Source organism: Meles meles, chromosome 1, assembly GCF_922984935.1.
Source record: "Meles meles chromosome 1, mMelMel3.1 paternal haplotype, whole genome shotgun sequence".
In the NCBI taxonomy this organism is placed as follows: Eukaryota; Metazoa; Chordata; class Mammalia; order Carnivora; family Mustelidae; genus Meles; species Meles meles.
In genome coordinates, this window is record NC_060066.1 from 191,425,058 (window position 1) to 191,442,854 (window position 17,797).

At 45.2% G+C, this 17,797-nt stretch overlaps 1 protein-coding gene across 1 annotated transcript in view; it reads left to right on the top strand.

Annotated features, from left to right (window-relative positions):
• LOC123926444 (CUB and sushi domain-containing protein 2-like) overlaps window positions 1-17,797 on the top strand; it is a 596,474-nt gene that overhangs the window by 385,408 nt on the left and 193,269 nt on the right. Inside the window, exons 14-15 of the mRNA XM_045980312.1 lie at window positions 4,874-5,200; window positions 9,025-9,219. Of these exons, the coding sequence (XP_045836268.1) occupies window positions 4,874-5,200; window positions 9,025-9,219 (522 nt within the window). The remainder of the gene's footprint in view (window positions 1-4,873; window positions 5,201-9,024; window positions 9,220-17,797) is intronic.

Below are 17,797 nucleotides of genomic sequence, written 5' to 3' on the forward strand. Positions count from 1 at the left end.
TGATTGCACATTTAGGATCACCTGGGGAAGCTTTTAGAACCTGTGGGTGCTCTGGACCCACTCTACCATTTACATAGGAATCTCTGGAGCCTTGGCATTGGTGAACTTTACTACTCTTCTAATGTGAAGCCTGAGCTATCTTGGCCCCTTCCCTTGTTTTTAACTATTCCAAGTCACTTTGTATAAGTCACTTGTGTAAGTTGTGTAAGTCTTGTTCCAAAATGAGGATTATACTTTACTCAGCTGGGTTAACCTGTATACATGTATTGTTATAAATAATGTTTTGTCTCTTGTCTTTATTTTTTTTAGCATTTACTTTACATTTCCCCTCTTTATGCCTCCTTGTTGTGTCCTTTGAATTCCATTTTTTGCTAAACTGACTGCTTTCCTTTTTCCCCTTTGGTAATTTTGAAGATAAGCTACTTTATAGTCTATTACTAATTACTCTTAACATCTTTAAAAACATGCTCTAACCTATATTTCTCTAATTAACCACAGAAACTATGTAACAGAATTTCTTGCAAGATGAGGAAATTAGCATATCTCCTTGCTCCAACTTTATGCTTTCTATCAGTGTCAACTGCAGAGTTTTACCCTGGGGTTTGGACAGGAATGATATCTTTTATCTTCTCTTCGAAGGAATATTTGTTACGCTTACGTTCTGGTTTATAGCTATGTTTACAGCAATTATTTAGATTCTTTATCGTTTATTTGCTTGTTCCTAATCTTTTTTTTTTTAGTTTTTATTTATTTTTTTAATTTCTTTTCAGCGTTCCAGAATTAATTGTTTATGCACCACACCCAGTGCTCCATGCAATCCGTGCCCTCCATAATACCCACCACCAGGCTCACCCAACCTCCACCGCCCACCCCTCCAAAGCCCTCTGTTTCTCAGAGTCCACAGTCTCTCATGGTTTGTCTCCCCATCCAGTTTCCCTCAACTCCCTTCTCCTCTCCATCTCCTCATGTCCTCCATGTCATTCCTTATGCTCCACAAATAAGCGAAACCATATGATAATTGACTCACTCTGCTTGACTTATTTCACTCAGCATAATCTCCTCCAGTCCCATCCATGCTGATACAGAAGTTGGGTATTCATCCTTTCTGATGGAAGCATAATACTCCATAGTGTATATGGACCACGTCTTCTTTATCCATTCATCCATTGAAGGGCATCTTGGTTCTTTCCACAGTTTGGCAACTGTGGCCATTGCTGCTATGAACATTGGGGTACAGATGGCCCTTGTTTTCACTTCATCTGTATCTTTGGGGTAAATACCCTGTAGTGCAATTGCAAGGTCATAAGGAAGCTCTATTTTTAATTTCTTAAGGAATCTCCACACTGTTTTTGTTTTTGTTTTTATTAACCATAACTTTCCCACATTTGAGTTCTTCATTTTGATTCATTTCTTGTTTGGGTAGAAAACATCTTTGAGTGTTTTTTTTTTTTTTTAATGAATGTTATGTGAATTATATTTTTTTCAAGGTTCTTTAACACTGGGAACAATTTCGTTGTCTAGCAACTTGGCTGGGTCATTCTCTTTTCTACTCTAAATTATTAGGAATGGATCTGTACTGTATCTAAGAGAAATGCATTGAAGGTCATGGCCCAGTATTTTTTCCTAGTTTCCAGAGATGATTCTGGTATCCACCTGTTTTTCACACTCTGGTCAATTCTGTTGCTTGGGGGTTGGAACGGGATGGGAACGTGAGGCACATGTATTCATGTCCCCGTCTTTTCAGATGGTATCAACCATTAAGTACAGTTAACCCTTGAACAACACGGAAGTAGCAGTGCCAACCTCTCCCCTCAAACCCTGTTCAGTCAAAAAATCCACATAGAACTTTTGGCTCCCCCAAATCTGAACTACTAATAGCCCACTGCTGACCAAAAACCTTACTGATAACATAAATAGTTGATTAACACATATCTTGTATGTTATCAGTATTATATATTGTATTCTTACAATAAAGTAAGCTAGAGAAAAGAAAATGTTATGAAGAAAACCATAAGGAAGAGAAAATGCATTTACAGTATGGTGCTGTATTTATCAAAAAAAATTCATGTGTTAGTGGGCATGTGTGGTTCAAACCTGGTTGTTCTGCGGTCAACTATACTCATTGATTCATTCAGCAAATATTGGTTTTCTTGATTGAGCACCTACAATGAAGGCACCAAGCATCGTGGGAGCCACTAGGGACCGAGAGGAATCAAACAGACAAGATTTCTACTCCATGGAGCGTATGTGTATGTTTTGGGGCGAGGGAGGGACAGATCGTAAACAAACAAGTGAACAAGATAGTTTTAGAGAGAGATAAGTAAAGCTACCGTATACAGCTGCTCAAAACGGTGCCCCTGGAGCTTTGCAAGGTGGCGACCTACTACGAAGGGTATAAAGAAAAAGGAATAATGTGACAGAGTCATGAAGTGGGGGTGGGGACTCAGGTGAAGTTAATTCAATTCTCCTCTGCTGCAAATGCACTTGTGCACATGCTCACAGTGCTTCTGGTGATCTTCCTTCTGAAATCATGGCACTTCTTTTTGCCTTAGGTCTGCCCTGGTGTGTTCTCCTGGAAGGCAGACCTTGTGATTTTGCCCCTTGGCTTCAAAGTCGTTGTCTCTGTTGGGTTTGGATTCCTCACAATCTGTGTTATGCTTGCAGCTGAAGACAGCCTGGCTGTCCCACTTTGGTACTAATATAATGGTTAGGAGTTGAGAGGTCTATATTCAGCAAATTCTAAAGACACCCCCGTGGACTCCACTTTTAGGCCCAGTGGGCGGTACTGTTCTCATAAGAGGATGTTGAGGGGTGGCTAAGAGCTTGGCCCCTGGAGTCAGTTGGATTTGAACTTGCTGTTACCATTTACTGACCAAGCAACCCTGGCATATTACTTAACCTCTGTGTGCCTCAGTGTCTTCATCTTTAAAATGGGCTACCAGCAAATAGTGTTATTGGGACAATTAAATTGACTAATGGATGACAGTGCTCAGATAGTGCCTGTACTTAGTAACCACCATTAATATGTTATAATAATCACTGACTCTATATTGTGTTGCCTAAAAGCTTTTTCATGTCCATCTCTCCCCTTGACTCAGACTCTTTCTATACCTCTCAAACACAGAGACTACAGCGATAAGACTGAATATGTCTTAGGGACAAGGTTTGCTTTGCAGAATCTGATGGGAGGGCTTTGAGTAGCAGGTTGGAAAAGAGATACCTAATGTAGAAAAGGGAAGGATGGGTAGAGTCAGGGAAAGGAAGGAGAAGCTCAAGCTAAGGAGTCACCAATTCCTTTGTTTTGTATGTATGTTTGTTTTGCAAGCATGATTTCATTATTATTTTTTACCTTAGCTTCATTATAATTAATAAGCCAGATATTATGCTAACTTAAGTTTCAATATTATTAACACCAAACATCAATATAAATGTTATAAAGGGATTTAAATGTTTGTCCACATTAGTTTCTACCCTCTTTATACTTTTACATTTAAAAGTGTTTATTATGAGCCTATATCATTTTTGCAGTCAGAAAAATTAAATATTGTTTTCATTTTGAAAAAGTATTACCCCCAAAACCTATTACTCGAAAACAATTTTTATTCAGGGTCTCATGTCCAGTCTTCATCCACGTGTAAATATGTAATAGCTATAATCAGAGATATACATATAATTTTATGATCTACTGTTTTACTTAAAATGATGCTTAACGTTCTTCTTTCTGCAAGGTCACATTTATCACTTTAATGATTTCGTTCAAACAGCATCACATTAAAAGCTATAATTTACCTCATATTATTAGGCTGGCATATAGGTTGTTCACATTTTTTTCTCTGTAATAAAATTATGTCACTATAAACATCTTTGTCCATGCGGCTCTTTTTCTTTTGAATTAATTCCTAGAGATTAGTGAGTCAGAATATTTGAGTAGTTTTGTGGTTGTTGATAAGAATTCATATACTCCCTTCCAAAAGGATTATATCAACCTTACTCTGCAACCAGCAATAAATACATATAAGTTTCCAAGACGCCTCAACAATATTGGGCTGTATATTTTTTCTTTATTTTTTTTTTTTACTAGTGAAATGGACTATGTTTTCATATTATTCAGTTTTCCTTTCTGTGAATCCTGTGAGCATACTGTTTGTTTATCTTGGTGATGTTCTTATGCAGTTATTAAAAGCTCTAATTTAATATTGATATTCACCCTTTGGCATATTTGTTACAATTTTTTTCATTCGATTATTTTCCCTCTTAATTTCGGTTTAGTGTTTGCTTGTTTGTTTGTTTTTCCCTTTATAGCACTTCCCTTGCCTCAACCTTGTTCCAGGGTCTGTTAGTCACTGGCATGAAAAGGGTTTAAAATAAGGAATTCCAGAAGAGTGTGTCCTTAGGATAAAGTAGGAGAGAGAGCAGGAAGTAGATAGGGCATGGAGACAAGGCACCATCACCTCTTCCCCAGGATTCTTCCAAAGCTTTGGTTTCTGTAAAAGAGTGTTTACCCAGCACCTCTTTAGTGTAGTTTTGTAGCTTTGAGGTTGCCCAAATCCTCAGGGCATACCTATCATTAAAAAGGGGAAATGGACTTAGCATGCCCTGCCCCTGGTTAACACCCCGGGGATCAGCAGCAGCTAAGAGGACCAACTCCTCCATGTCTGCAGTTTTCCAGAGGGGCCCTTCCCAGCACCATGCCCAACATGGAACCCAGTATGTCTCCCTCCAAGATCTCAGAGCCCAGTCGATCCAGCCCAACCCTGGTATTACGTTTCTTTCCATTGCTCTTTAGGCTAAGGAAATGCACCCCGTGCCAGCCCTCTGTAGCCCAGGCAGAACACCAGGATGCACCCTGACCTCCATGGCTCTTCTCTTGCAGTTTCCTGCTTTTTCAACTTCACCAGCCCCTCTGGGGTCGTCCTGTCGCCCAACTACCCAGAGGACTATGGCAACCACCTCCATTGCGTCTGGCTCATCCTGGCCCGACCCGAGAGCCGCATCCACCTGGCTTTCAACGACATCGATGTGGAGCCTCAGTTTGACTTCCTGGTCATCAAAGATGGGGCCACGGCCGAGGCCCCCGTCCTGGGCACCTTTTCAGGAAACCAGCTCCCCTCCTCCATCACAAGCAGTGGCCACGTGGCCCGTCTCGAATTCCAGACTGACCACTCCACGGGAAAGAGGGGCTTCAACATCACCTTTACCAGTGAGTCCCCGCTCTGTCTCCAGAGGACCACCCTCAGAGTGCTGGCCCCTGAGCATTATGGAGGGTGCCCGAAGGGAGGAGCACTGATGTAGGTGGGCCAGTTCCAAGGGCTTGGCAGGGTTGCAGGGCCTCGGCGTGGGGTTCCACCATGACTGGAAAAGCAGAAAGTCCGGGCTGCTGGCCGGGGTGCTCTTTTCAGTGGAGTTGCTCTTTTTGGAGCATTTCTTTCCTAGAAGTGCAATATGTAACGTAAAAGGAGCCTGGAACCTCATTTCTCCCGCCCACCGTCCCTCTCCTAGAAGGCCCGGCGAGCACCAGGAAAGCCCCTGGGAGAGCAAGCCTGGGTCATCCTTCCATTGTTGCCCGTCCCTCTCAAGGTGCTCCCCCACTCCTGCCCCCAGTCCTCAAACACCTGCTTACTGTTGACTTCAGGTACTCCCCAGTGGGGTTCACACTTCACTTTGCCTACTTCCCACCCCTGCAGCTGAATCAGAAACAAAGGTCCGGAGCAGTGTTTCTGCATGGATCTGAGGCTTATTAGCCTTGTTATTGGGGCAGTTCCTCATTGTCCCTCTCAGGGCCACAGTCCAAAAGCTATCAGCTCCAGTTTCAACCCTGGGCCCCTTCTCTAGAAGCAGCCTGAAGCTAAGTGGTAGTTCTTTGCATTTCTGTGTCTCCTGGGGCTATAGTGAGGAGGGGGAGGGGAGCAGAGCTTGGAGACCAGAAATAGCAAGCTGCCAAAGGTAGCAAGAAGAGCTTATTGGGTCATAATAAGCTGTAGACCCAGTGAACTCAGCCAGTGGCAAGTAGTCAAATGGGGCTGAAGTTGGATCTGCCTGTTCCTCTTCCAGGGGCTGCTTATGAAATGCAAGCCCCTGGTTCCTGCCTCACCCATGCATGCAAACACTCACATAGTCTGGTTCTTTTTGACAGAACTGATCTCCTCCCAGACCTCAACCCACTCCCTTGGCATAAAGGCCTTGCTTTCTTGTCACACCTGTCCCTGTAGTCTAACTGAGCTGGGACTGTTGGGGACCTCAGATTCCAAGGAACCACCCAAGCTAAAGCCCTCTCCCAACACTCTCTTCAGCACCTTCTTCAGGACAGCAAACTTGCTAGAAACATGGCTCTTCTCAGGGCCTGCCTCTTCCAGGATGTACCTGTTCGCACCATCCATAGTCAAGAGGAAGCAGAACCCAGGCCATCTTCCCTAGCCTTCCCAGTCTAGCACAGCGCTCTAGCTTCTAGGTGATCTACCTCTACCCTTGCTTTACCATGAGATCATGAGCTCTGGAAGGGTGGGGGTATGTATGCGTATCTTCTTATCCCTTCTGCCCAGCACAGAGTCTGGACCTGGTAAGGATCAGTAAAGGTGTATTGGATGGAAAGATCCATGAGAGACTAATGCCCTTTTTCTCTCTGGCGGGAGTAGGAAGAGGGGTGAGAGGTATCCCAGGGAGCCCACCTTCCAGGATGGTGAGGGCTGGGAACTCTGTAGGTTCAATGTAGATGAACATCAAAAGGAAGCCTGGGATAAAACGAGCTACTGAGACGCCTGGCAAAACCAAATCCAGGGAGGGCCCACTTTCCAAAAAGCAGCAAGTGCTGAGTCCTTGGTGGGGGGTGGGGGGGGAAGGGAGGCAAAAGGCAGGGACCTGACCTAAGTGAGGATCCAGATATTGCCTAGCATTCCTCTCCAAAGCTTCTCCACCACCATAAAAATGATACACAGCCAACACATACATACTCAACAAAATAGAGCAGGTCAAAGAAGAAGTACTAACTACTACCCCAGAATCCCCCCACCCAGAAATGATTCTTGCCAGCCTTTGCTGAAGACTACTGCAGACATCAGATATTTCTCTATGCACTTATAGAGATAATTTGGGGGGATAAGTAGACCTAATTGTTTTATATTTGGGCACCGTTTCTAAATCAGAATCCCTAAGGGGATAAGGCCCTGTAATCTACATGTTTACCAGTTTCACAGGTGATTCTGATGTAGCTGGTACAGCACTAGCCCACCGACAAGTGTCCGGAAACTGGAATATAAAGCTCCTCAGTCACATGCAGCCAGTGATCATCTAGCCTGAGCCTGCACCTGCCCAGCGTGGGGAACTCACCTCCCAGACAGCTTCACCCCTAGTGCTCCTTAGAGTAAAGCCAATCTTTCTTCCACATGGGACATTTGGACCAATGATGATGGCAGGTGCTGTCCCCAGGGCACCTGCCATTTGAACACATCTGTGGTTCCCACCACCAGTGCTCAGCTAAGCTCTGTCTACCCCTTCCACATGCCAGGAAACTGAGGTTTGAAAAGGCTCTTGACTTAGAGCTTTTGCACCCTGACACTGGAAATAGCTTCGGAGTCCTGCCTGTATGCATGTGTGTGTGACTAAGGAGATTTTTAGGAGACATGTCTGGACACCTTCTGGGCCTCAAGCACCACTCTTCTTCCCAGGGCATCTTTCTAAATGTCAGGGCACCCCTCATAGTCATCGTTCCTCATGAAGGAAGGTGAGAAGCCTAAAGTCTGGAATGACCTGGGCTTTGCATTTCAGCAGGAAGTGTGTTGGGGTGTCTGCCGAGGCTCCACAAAGGATCGTCTCAATCATCCCCACGTCAGATGCTCCCGAGGCTCGCCTTTAGTAGGAAGGATCCCCAAATTTGCAGGTCTCTTGCCTCCAGCAAGATCCAGCAGCCTCGGGGACCCTTCTGTTTCTGGTTGTACAAGTGTTTCAATCACTAGTGAATTTCAGAGGTTTGCAAATTGAGTTCTTAATTTAAAGTGGCACAAGCCCACACAGCCAGGGAGCCTGGCCTCCTGGAAAGCGCCGTCCGCATAATAGCAGGGATGCAGAGAGGGTGTGGCTTAGAGACTTGAGCTCCAGAACTGTGGCACCCTAGTGGAGGCAGGCTGGGAACGTGCTCCGTGGAGATGGAACGGGAATGGGAAGAAGGCAGCGGACTCATACTCAGGGAGTACTTGCCATCTGTCAGGCACCATCCCAAACATTCTCCACTTTCAAATTCATATCAACTTTCCTTTTATTTCTATCCTGAAATGACCCTGCCAGGGAAGTATGGTCTCCATTTTATAGGTCAGGAAACAGAGACTCAGCAAGATTACGTAAGTTGCCCAGAACTGTGCGTGTAACTAACAAGAGGCAAAGCTCAATTAAACCCGCAAGCACTCTCTTTCCTCTCCCCCATTCCCGCTGCATTATCATTGCCTGGATGACAGAGCGAGAGGCAGCCTGACAATACACAAGAAAATGAGGGAGATGGCTTCAGACAGGGTTGAGTCCAGGGCACCTACTTTATGATGCTTAGTGTCTATTAGTGTCACAGGACTTGGAGCCCAGCTCATCTGCAGCATAAATGATCCCGTAACTGTCTGAAGTTAGGGAAGTGTGGAATGGTTGTGGCAGTAGGACGGAGCTCTGCTCCTAAGCCATGCTGGGCCTCAGTTTCCTCATTTGTAACCTGGGTAATCATGTCTACCTCGTGGAACCATTATATGATGGAAATGAGCTGACATGAGAAATACTTAGTCCGCTGTCTGACCCATATATGTTCATTAGCACGAAATTGGATTAGGTGCTCAGGAAGGCAAGAGATCAAGTTTAACAATCACCTGCTTTCTGCCCACTGTGGCTCACTGGTTCTGGGGCATCTGGCTCTGTCTCCAACATGGCTTGTTTTGTGGAAGCGACGGGGGTCTAGGATTGCCTATCATAATGAAGCTTGTTTTCTCTGGGGTAGGGGGGCTCCATCTGCTCACCAGCTCTGCCTAATCCTGTCCTTGATCCCCATCCACACAGCCTTCCGACACAACGAGTGCCCAGATCCTGGTGTTCCGGTGAATGGCAAACGGTTTGGTGACAGCCTTCAGCTGGGAAGCTCTATCTCCTTCCTCTGTGACGAAGGCTTCCTCGGGACTCAGGGCTCGGAGACCATCACCTGTATCCTGAAGGAGGGTAGCGTGGTCTGGAACAGCGCCGTGCTGCGGTGTGAAGGTAGGTGCCTGCCGGGGCGGGGGATTGGGGACCTTTGGCCAGAGAGGAGGCAGAGGGGGCTGAGTGGCACTTGTCCATGTGGTCCTTCCTCTTCTCCCAGGACCCAGGTCACCGTCTCACCCTCACACTGGGACAGCAGGGGCTCTATAGGATGACCATAGCACAGAAATTTAAATTTCTATAGCACAGAAATTTGAATTGTAACCAGAGATTAACCTGGAGAAATGCTGGTTTTAGACAGTCAGGCACCAAAAACACCTCTTCCTTCCACTGAGAACTGTCTCAGTATCACAGACATTAGGAGCACTTCTTCCAGTTCCTACCCAGGGGAGCGCCAGGAGCCCAAAGCCTCGGCAGCGCCATGGAGTTTGAAGTCTTTCAGGCCACCTGGCACTTGCTTCTCCATGTGCTCATTTTTCCTGATTCCCTGGGATGTCTCCCCGCCTTGGTCTTCACGCTCCTGTCAAAGGCTGCCTCCGTATCCTTGCTGTCAGTCTTCAGGAGGCTGAAGGCAGACCAGCCGGGAGAAACACAGCTCGAAGCAAGTGCGGGTTATTATGGTGTCTCCTTAGTCCAGCCTGGCCACACAAAGTAGGTTTGACTCGGGCTTAGAGACCAGCCATCTGCTCCCCCAAACTGCAGGCACTTAAAACACAGATAAAAGCTTCTAGAGGGCAGGAATCAGGCCACATCACATCTGCATCCCAAGCACTGTGCCTGCCACAGAGCAAGCCCTCAGTAAAATTTGTGACTGACAGGTGAAAGGTGAGCATCCACCAGCCCCTGGGAGGCAGTGACCATGGACATGGAGGCAGGGGCTTGTAGTTCTCTACTTTGGGGAGCCAGAAAGCTGCTTCCTCTCTTTTCACATGATGGACAGATATGGAGACCTAACTGACCTCTCTCCATACCCAGTCCCCAAACCCAAATCCGTGCACCCCAGCCAGTAGGTGGGAAGGACGGGAAAAGAAGAGGGGAACAGCGTTAGAGTGAGCACTGCCCCAGAGCTGATGGGTGGGGGAAGGTAGAGGAGAGACCACTGACTGCTCAGTGCATGTGGCAGAGGGTCTGCAGTTAAGGTAGGCTTTCAAGTCCATGGAATCCTGGCAAGTCACCTCTTCCTTCTGCGCCTCTGTATTTTCCAGCTGAACACAGAAGGAAGGGGATGAGAACAAGGTACATTATATAGGGCAGTTCCTGGCATAAAGTACTCAAAATGGTTTGCTCTGCTGCCCCTGGATTGTAAGCTCCATGAGGTTAGATCTTCCTTGTCTCACAGCCACACAACCGGCAAATTGTTAGACTCTTAGATGCTCAGCCAATACTGGTTGATAAATTACTGAATGGCTGAATGAGAGAAAGTCCTTTTAATTAGGTTAGTCTCTCCCTAATGGCCTCCAGAGCCTGACTCCCACCAGACTGCCCTTGGCCTGCACCCTGAAATTTACGGTCTGAGGCACCCTGAGCAAATGACTTGACCCCTTCGTGCCTCTGTAGCCCCATCTATACAGTGCCATTAATAAAAGCAACGTCCTCACAGGTTATTGTGAGCACCCACTGACCTTGGACCCACGTCTGGCAGAGAGGGAGCGATTGATTAGTGTTGGCCGTGAGCATGATTTTAATCATTTCTTCATCAGGCCAATCAGATGAATATCACTCCACTTCAGGGATTCAAGTGGTGCCCTTACATCCTTGCAGGCACCTGCCAATCATGTCATGAACAGATTATTTTCTGCCTTCCAAGTTCCCACAATGAGGTCCACACAACGTCACAGCCATTTTCCCCAGTGAAGTGAGCTTTTTTGGAAATGCCATTCTCAGCCATGGAACTAGCAGGTGAAATCATGCCATGGCTGACAACAGTGGGGTGATCATGCATGTGTGATGGAGTCATTTGTGGGTGAAGCCCATGACCCTGCAAAACCACTGTGCAGAGCCCAGAGTCTGGAGGACTGTCCACTTATCCTTCAGGATGCCCCTCATTCTCCCTTATTCTCTCCCTTGACCTCTTTGGTGGTCCTTGTCTTGGTCAATCTCATCCAAGACATCTTCCCTGCTGTCTCTCGCTCACTGGATCTCTCCCTTCTCCTAATTCCTTTTGTTCTTCGGGGACTGCTCTGGACCACACTGTTGGATGCTTGGTCTCACCACCACTTCATTTTTCTTTACCAGTTCCCTGACCTTTGGTCCTGTCTCCCCACCAAGATTCTCTTGCGGGGTAGAAGCCCAGACTCCCAATGCCCCAAGCCTGTAGGGGCTCAGTTCCAGTGGAACTGACCCCTCCCCCCACCGAGGAGACACTAGGGCTTGGTAACTGCAGACCCCACTTCTTGGCATGGTCCACCCTCCTGAATCGGGGACTCCTAGACCCTACTTCCATCAGCGCAGTGAGATACTCGAGACCACGTATGAGTGCATGAGAGGATTAGACTCACTGTTACATGGGCAAAGTCCTAATTTTGTAATTAAAACTATCCCATCCATTCCCTTGGGAGGATGGGGAATGCTGAGGTTGGACGACCACAGGCAACCAGGAATAGGGAGCAGCCCATTGGAGAGACCATGAACTTGGCACAGGGGAGAGCCTGCTCAGTTTCCTCAGAGGAGTGGGTATTTGCTGCCAAGCTGATTTTCAGGAATCTGAGGAGCTGTATATCCGAGAGCCAAAGTCAGAGACCCTACCTCGGGTGGCCAAACCCAGACTGAAAACAGTGGAGTAGATGGGATAGAGAAGCCCCCGGGATTGGCTCCTCCGTGGCTCCTTTCCCCTGTATCCCAGCCTCGGGAGAACCCAGCTTTGTAATCAGCATCTTTTGTCCTTCCATTTTTCTAGTTTTGTTTTTGATTAAGTATCCCCACCTTGTGGACAATTAAATGCAAAAGCTAATGGCCTTTTAAAAAATCTTTTAATACATGCCAAGAGCCACTTAGCTTTTGAGAGGCTATAATGGGACAAGGGAGAAAATGGCATCTTCTCCTAAATTTAGAAAGAAGGACGATCATCTGGTGGCTCTAAGGCGCAAGTCGGCAAACTTTTCCTTAAAGGGCCAGCTGGGAGGTAGCTTTGGCTTTCCAGACCGTGTGGGTCTCAACTCTGCTACCCTTATGCAAACACAGCCATAGACACCACTTAAGTGGATGGGCTGGATTTGACCCTCGAGCTGTAGTCTGTTGACCTTTTGTCTAGAGAACAGAGGACATAGGGGATCCATATGTTTAAAGTCAGCAATATATTTTAAAAAGACTTCGAGGCAGGAAGGCATCTACACAGGTGTGCCTGATTATCCCTCTCCCCCATCCACCTCTTCCTTGTCATCGTCGTCTTCTTTTTTTTTTTTTTCCAGAAAGAACCAAGTAAGCATACCACACTAGGATCAGTATTTTACAGGTGTCCCTTCATGTCAGCCTTGCACCCGGTAGGAAGCAGGTGTAGTTGCGGTCCCCACTGGAGCCCAGAGAGGTTAAGTCACTCGCCCACAGTCCTCCCAGCTTGTCAGTAGTGGAGCCACAGTTCAGACCCAGACTCTCGGCTACACCGTTTCTGTATTTTTCTGGAATTATTTCACAACAGAGAATATAAGTTCAACCCTGTTTATGAAATACTTCTAAGTATGCACAAGTAGAATAAAAAGCAAGTTTCTCCTTTTCCTATCCCAGAAGAAAATTAAAACGAAAGGAAACATAGTGCCTATTGCGAGAGACAGAGAAGACAGGACACCCCATGGAAGCAGAAATTGACAGCATAGAACAAAATGACAGCAGTAAGACAAACATATCAGTTATGACAGTAAAGGTAATTAAACTCCCCATTAAAAGACAAAGAACTGGGGCGTCTGGGTGGCTCAGTGGGTTAAGCCGCTGCCTTCGGCTCAGGTCATGATCTCAGGGTCCTGGAATCGAGTCCTGCATTGGGCTCTCTGTTCCGCAGCGAGCCTGCTTCCCTCTCTCTCTCTCTGCCTGCCTCTCTGTCTACTTGTGATCTCTCTCTGTCAAATAAATAAATAAAATCTTTAAAAAAAAAAAAAGACAAAGAACCTCAAACTAGATTTTTAAAAAAATATATGCTGCTTATATAAGAAATACACGGTGGGGCGGGGAAGGAGATAAATTATCTACAGTGAGTGTGTATTCTCATTTTTATAGTAATATTTGGTGGTTGTAAAAAATTTAAGCAATACATAAGTGAGATAAAGTTCAAAGTGAAAATTCTCATTTCCCCATCCTGCTCCCTAGAGGAAAATGGTTTGACTATTTGGTGTAAACACGTCCACATTGTTTTTCTCTGCTGTAGGTACCAGCTGTGTTACTTTTATAATCAGAAAATTTTAAAGTCCTATAAAAAATACAGAAGGCCAGTTCTCCCCATTCCCACAAGAAGAATCCAAGTGATAGTTGTAGCTCATTTAGACCTCCAAGGAAGAAGTAAGGGTAGTTACTGAGTTTCTAACATTATCTCACCGAGTCTTCTGGCCACTCTTGTGAGAAAGATGTTGTTAGGCTCCAAGCACAAGAAAGCTGCAAACCAGCCAGGTGAATTGACCAGCCTGAGATCCTGTAGCTGATAAGTGTTCGGGTTAAATAGGAGGCCAAGTGCTTTGCATACGTTGCCCTACTGAAGCCTCACGACAACCTTGGAGGTAAGTACTGTATTGTCCTCATTTCACAGAGAAGAAAACTGAAACACAGAGTAGTTACATAACCTGCCCAAGGTCACACAGCTAAATGAATGGGAGAGTCAGGATTCCAGTCCAAGTACTCTGATTCCAGACCATCACTTCGAATCCTCCAGTGAGGTCTGTCTGACTCCAAAGTTCACTCACCTTTCATGCTGCCACAAACAGTGGTGTAGCAGGCCACCAGAAAAGGCTTTCATGAGTTCTGGTCGTTCACGCTGGACATGTCCTCACCTAAAACTGCCCCGAGGGCAGTAGTCAGGGTGGGCATTCCCAGGTCCACACCCACAATGGCTGGCAACACAAGCTCTGGAGCCAGCCTGCTGGGTTTAAATCCTGGCTCTGCCACTTCCTAGCTGTGTGTTTCTGGTCCCATTAGCTCACCTCTCTGTTCCTGTTTCCTCCACTCTGAAATGAGGCTAATACCAGTCCCCGCCCTCTAGGCTGTTGTGAAGATGAACATACAGGAAAAGAAAAGGGGCACAGAAAGCAGTGTCCAGCACCCGTGAGGCTCGAAAAAGACTAGTTCTTCATATTCTTGTATTCGAATCATCACTGCCCAGTTGCTCCTGGCCTGGCACGATGTTAGTGTCCATCATGGGGAAGCTCAGTATATTAGTCATCTCGTGCCATTGTTAACAAAATACTGCACACTGGGCAGCTTGGACAATAGAAATCTGTTTTCTCTCCATTCTGGAAGCTGGAAATCCAAAGTCAAAGGTTTGGTTTCTCCTGAAGCCACTTTTTCCTTGGCTTGCAGATGGCCACCTTCTCGCTGTGTCCTCACATGTCCTTTTCTCTGTGTGCCCATCCCTGGTGTCTCTTCTTAGAAGGACACCAGTCCTCAGGGTCACACCCTAATGATCTTATCTAACCTTCGTCACTACCTCTTTAAGAGCCCTAGTTCCAAACAGTCATACTGGGGCTAAGGCTTCAACCTGTGAATTTGGGGGGACACAATTCGGTCATCACACCTGGTCTTTTACCTTTCAACCAGTATTTCATTCCGTTGACAACGTATTTATGGAGCACCTGCTTGTGCCAGGCACTGGGTCCCTCCTTTGTCTTATCCCTGTACTCTTATCTCTATTCAAGGCAGGAAACCTCCCCCTCTTTTCTTTCGTTGTGCATGTGAGTATGTACGCAGTGTGAGTTTGAGCGTGTGCATTTCCCTTTTTTGCCCCACATTCTGAGTGGAAAATTTCGAACAGAATTGATGCACCTATGTGCCCACCGCCCAGCTTCACCAGTTACAAACTTATAGCCTATTCCATTGCATTCATACCCCTACCTGCTGCCCCTGCTACTGCCCCACTCTAGGATGATTGGGAAGCAAATTTCAGGCAAAATAGCCCATCCACAACATTTTAGTGTGTATCTCTAACAGATAAAAAGAGCCCTTTATAACATAACAGCAATACCATCATCCTAAGAAAGTGAAAATACTTACTTAATACAATCAAATTTCCATGATTGTTTATTTAACACTTTATTTTAAAGATATTTTTTTAAAAGTCAGAGTCCTGCTTAGGTTCACTCATTACAGGTAGCACGTATGTGTCAGCTCATTTAACCTGTGGACCTCTATGCCCACGCCTCTGATATTTTGTGGAAGAAGCCAGGTCATTTATTCTGAGGTGTCTCCTGCACTCTGCATTTTGACCATTATGTCCCTGGGAGGTTGTTTAACATGATCTTCTCTCTCTCTTACATTTCCTTTAATTGGCAGTAGGATCTAAAAACCTAATCAGATTTAGTTTCCATTTTTCGTCCGGAATATTCTACGGGCAGGGCTCTGTGCCACCATCAGAGATGCATAATGTCTGGTTGTCTCTCATTTGAGGATGTTAGGAGCCAGCGATGGGATTGCAAAATGCCCACATGCTATCATGTCATCTCCTTTTATAAGCTGGAGTGTTTAAAGAAAACTCGCCCTCATCAACTATTTGGTTACCCTGAGGTACAGTTCATGAAGGAAAGGCAGAGAAAAACTTAATTATGTTCCTTTTTTTTTACCGGTTTTTATTCAATGAGTCGATTCCCTGACATAAAGTTGAACATTTTTAAATACCATTATGGTTCAGGGCGTTTAAACATATTTTATATATTTAAATCCATTGCAGTTATCACTCTAACCGACACTCCAACTGTCCCATTGGCCAGTGGGTACCTTTCTGAAAGTGGCCCAACCTCATTTTGAACATTTTCTTTCCCTGATCTGGAAGCAGCCGTTTCTCCAAGGAGCCCTAGTCCCTTTTCGGTGGAAAGTGATACTGACAGTCTGGGCGCCGGGGATAATTATTCCTATTGAGTTGGCCCTTGTCTCTAAGGCTTTTCAATGAACAGAGCTAAAGAATCATTTTTTTTAAAGATGCATAATGGATTTATTTCATTTCAGATGTAAGAATACTTCCTTTTTTATTTTCTTGATGTCATATCTGTACCTGCTCTCCTTCCTGCTGAAAATTCCAGTTCCCTACAACATCAGCATGATTTCCCATTCCCTACCGCACACCCAAGACTCACGGAATGACACAGCCACTACATCAGTGTGATTACTGAAAATGGTTTAAGTTGTTTTACTTTCGATTCCTCTCATTCCTAGACCCTACTAGGGATGGCTGTGTTTTGAAATCTCTTTCGCTAGTTTCTTCATGTGCGATTATGCCACCAACTGACACAGTACTGTATTCATTTATTTCGCTCTGCTTTTGAGTTTTGAGAGCTTGCTTATCAAATTTAAATCTTTCTCTTTAGTTGTGAAAAATATTTACATAGTTCCAAATTTAAACCTCTGAAAGAAGATACATTCTGAGAAAGTCTAGCTTTTATTCCTTTCCTCTCAACCCTGTTCCCTCCTTCTTTCCATAGATAATCTTGAGGTTGGGCCTCATTCTTTCATCAGTTGTTATAATATGAGTCAATGTGTGTGTGTGTGTGTGTGTGTGTGTGTCCCACCCCTCTCTACAATAAATGGAATCATAGGATTATTCTTTACCTCTTTGCCTTGGTTTTTATTCACTTACTAATATATTCTGGGGACCACTCCATGACATTATATACACTATCCCTCATTTTTGTTTACAGCTGCATCGTCCGTCTTGTTGATTACTCCAGTTCATTCAGTCAGCTCCCTATTGCTGACTCCCATTTGGGCTCTTTCCATGCTTTTGCTACTATAAATCACACAGCTTTGTATAGCCTTGTACATATATATGTCTTTTCATAGATTTGCAAGAATATCTTTGGGATAGAGTTCTAATAGCAGGGTCAGAGAGTGAATGCATAGGAATTTTGCTATATATTACCAAATTTCTTTTCACAGGAGTTGTGCCATTTTGCATTTCCACCAGCAAGGTGCTAGAATACCTGTTTTCCCTGAGTCTCATGTGTCCTTGAACTCAGATTTTGTCTATGTGATGGATGAGAAATATTTTCTCACTGCAGTTTTAATATATATATTTCCTTAGAATGAGGTTGAGCATCTTTTCAATTGTTAAGGAGACATTGCATTTAGTATCCTTGCGTATTCCTCCCTGCCTGACACCTGTCACCGTGAAGATGAACCAGAGAGTGTGAAGGACTGAATGCTTAGAGTGGTTGTTTGAGCAGCACATGAGCAGGAGAAGAGAAGAACCAGCAAGGCAGTAAAACAATACACCAGAGAAAAGCAAAGTGGTGACCAAAGGCAAGATTTGGGTTTCCGTGTCTAGAGATTTTAGATAGGATTTTGTTATTTTGATTTGTGCACTGAATGGAGGGTAGCTAGACAGAAAGTGACTATGTGATCTACAGTTTTCTGGAAAGTAAGTAAGGAGATCACAGTCCACAATCCAAGAGGCTGGGCCTGTGCTGAATTGAATCCAAGAGAGAGTCCCTTTTCCTACTGAGGCTATGCATGG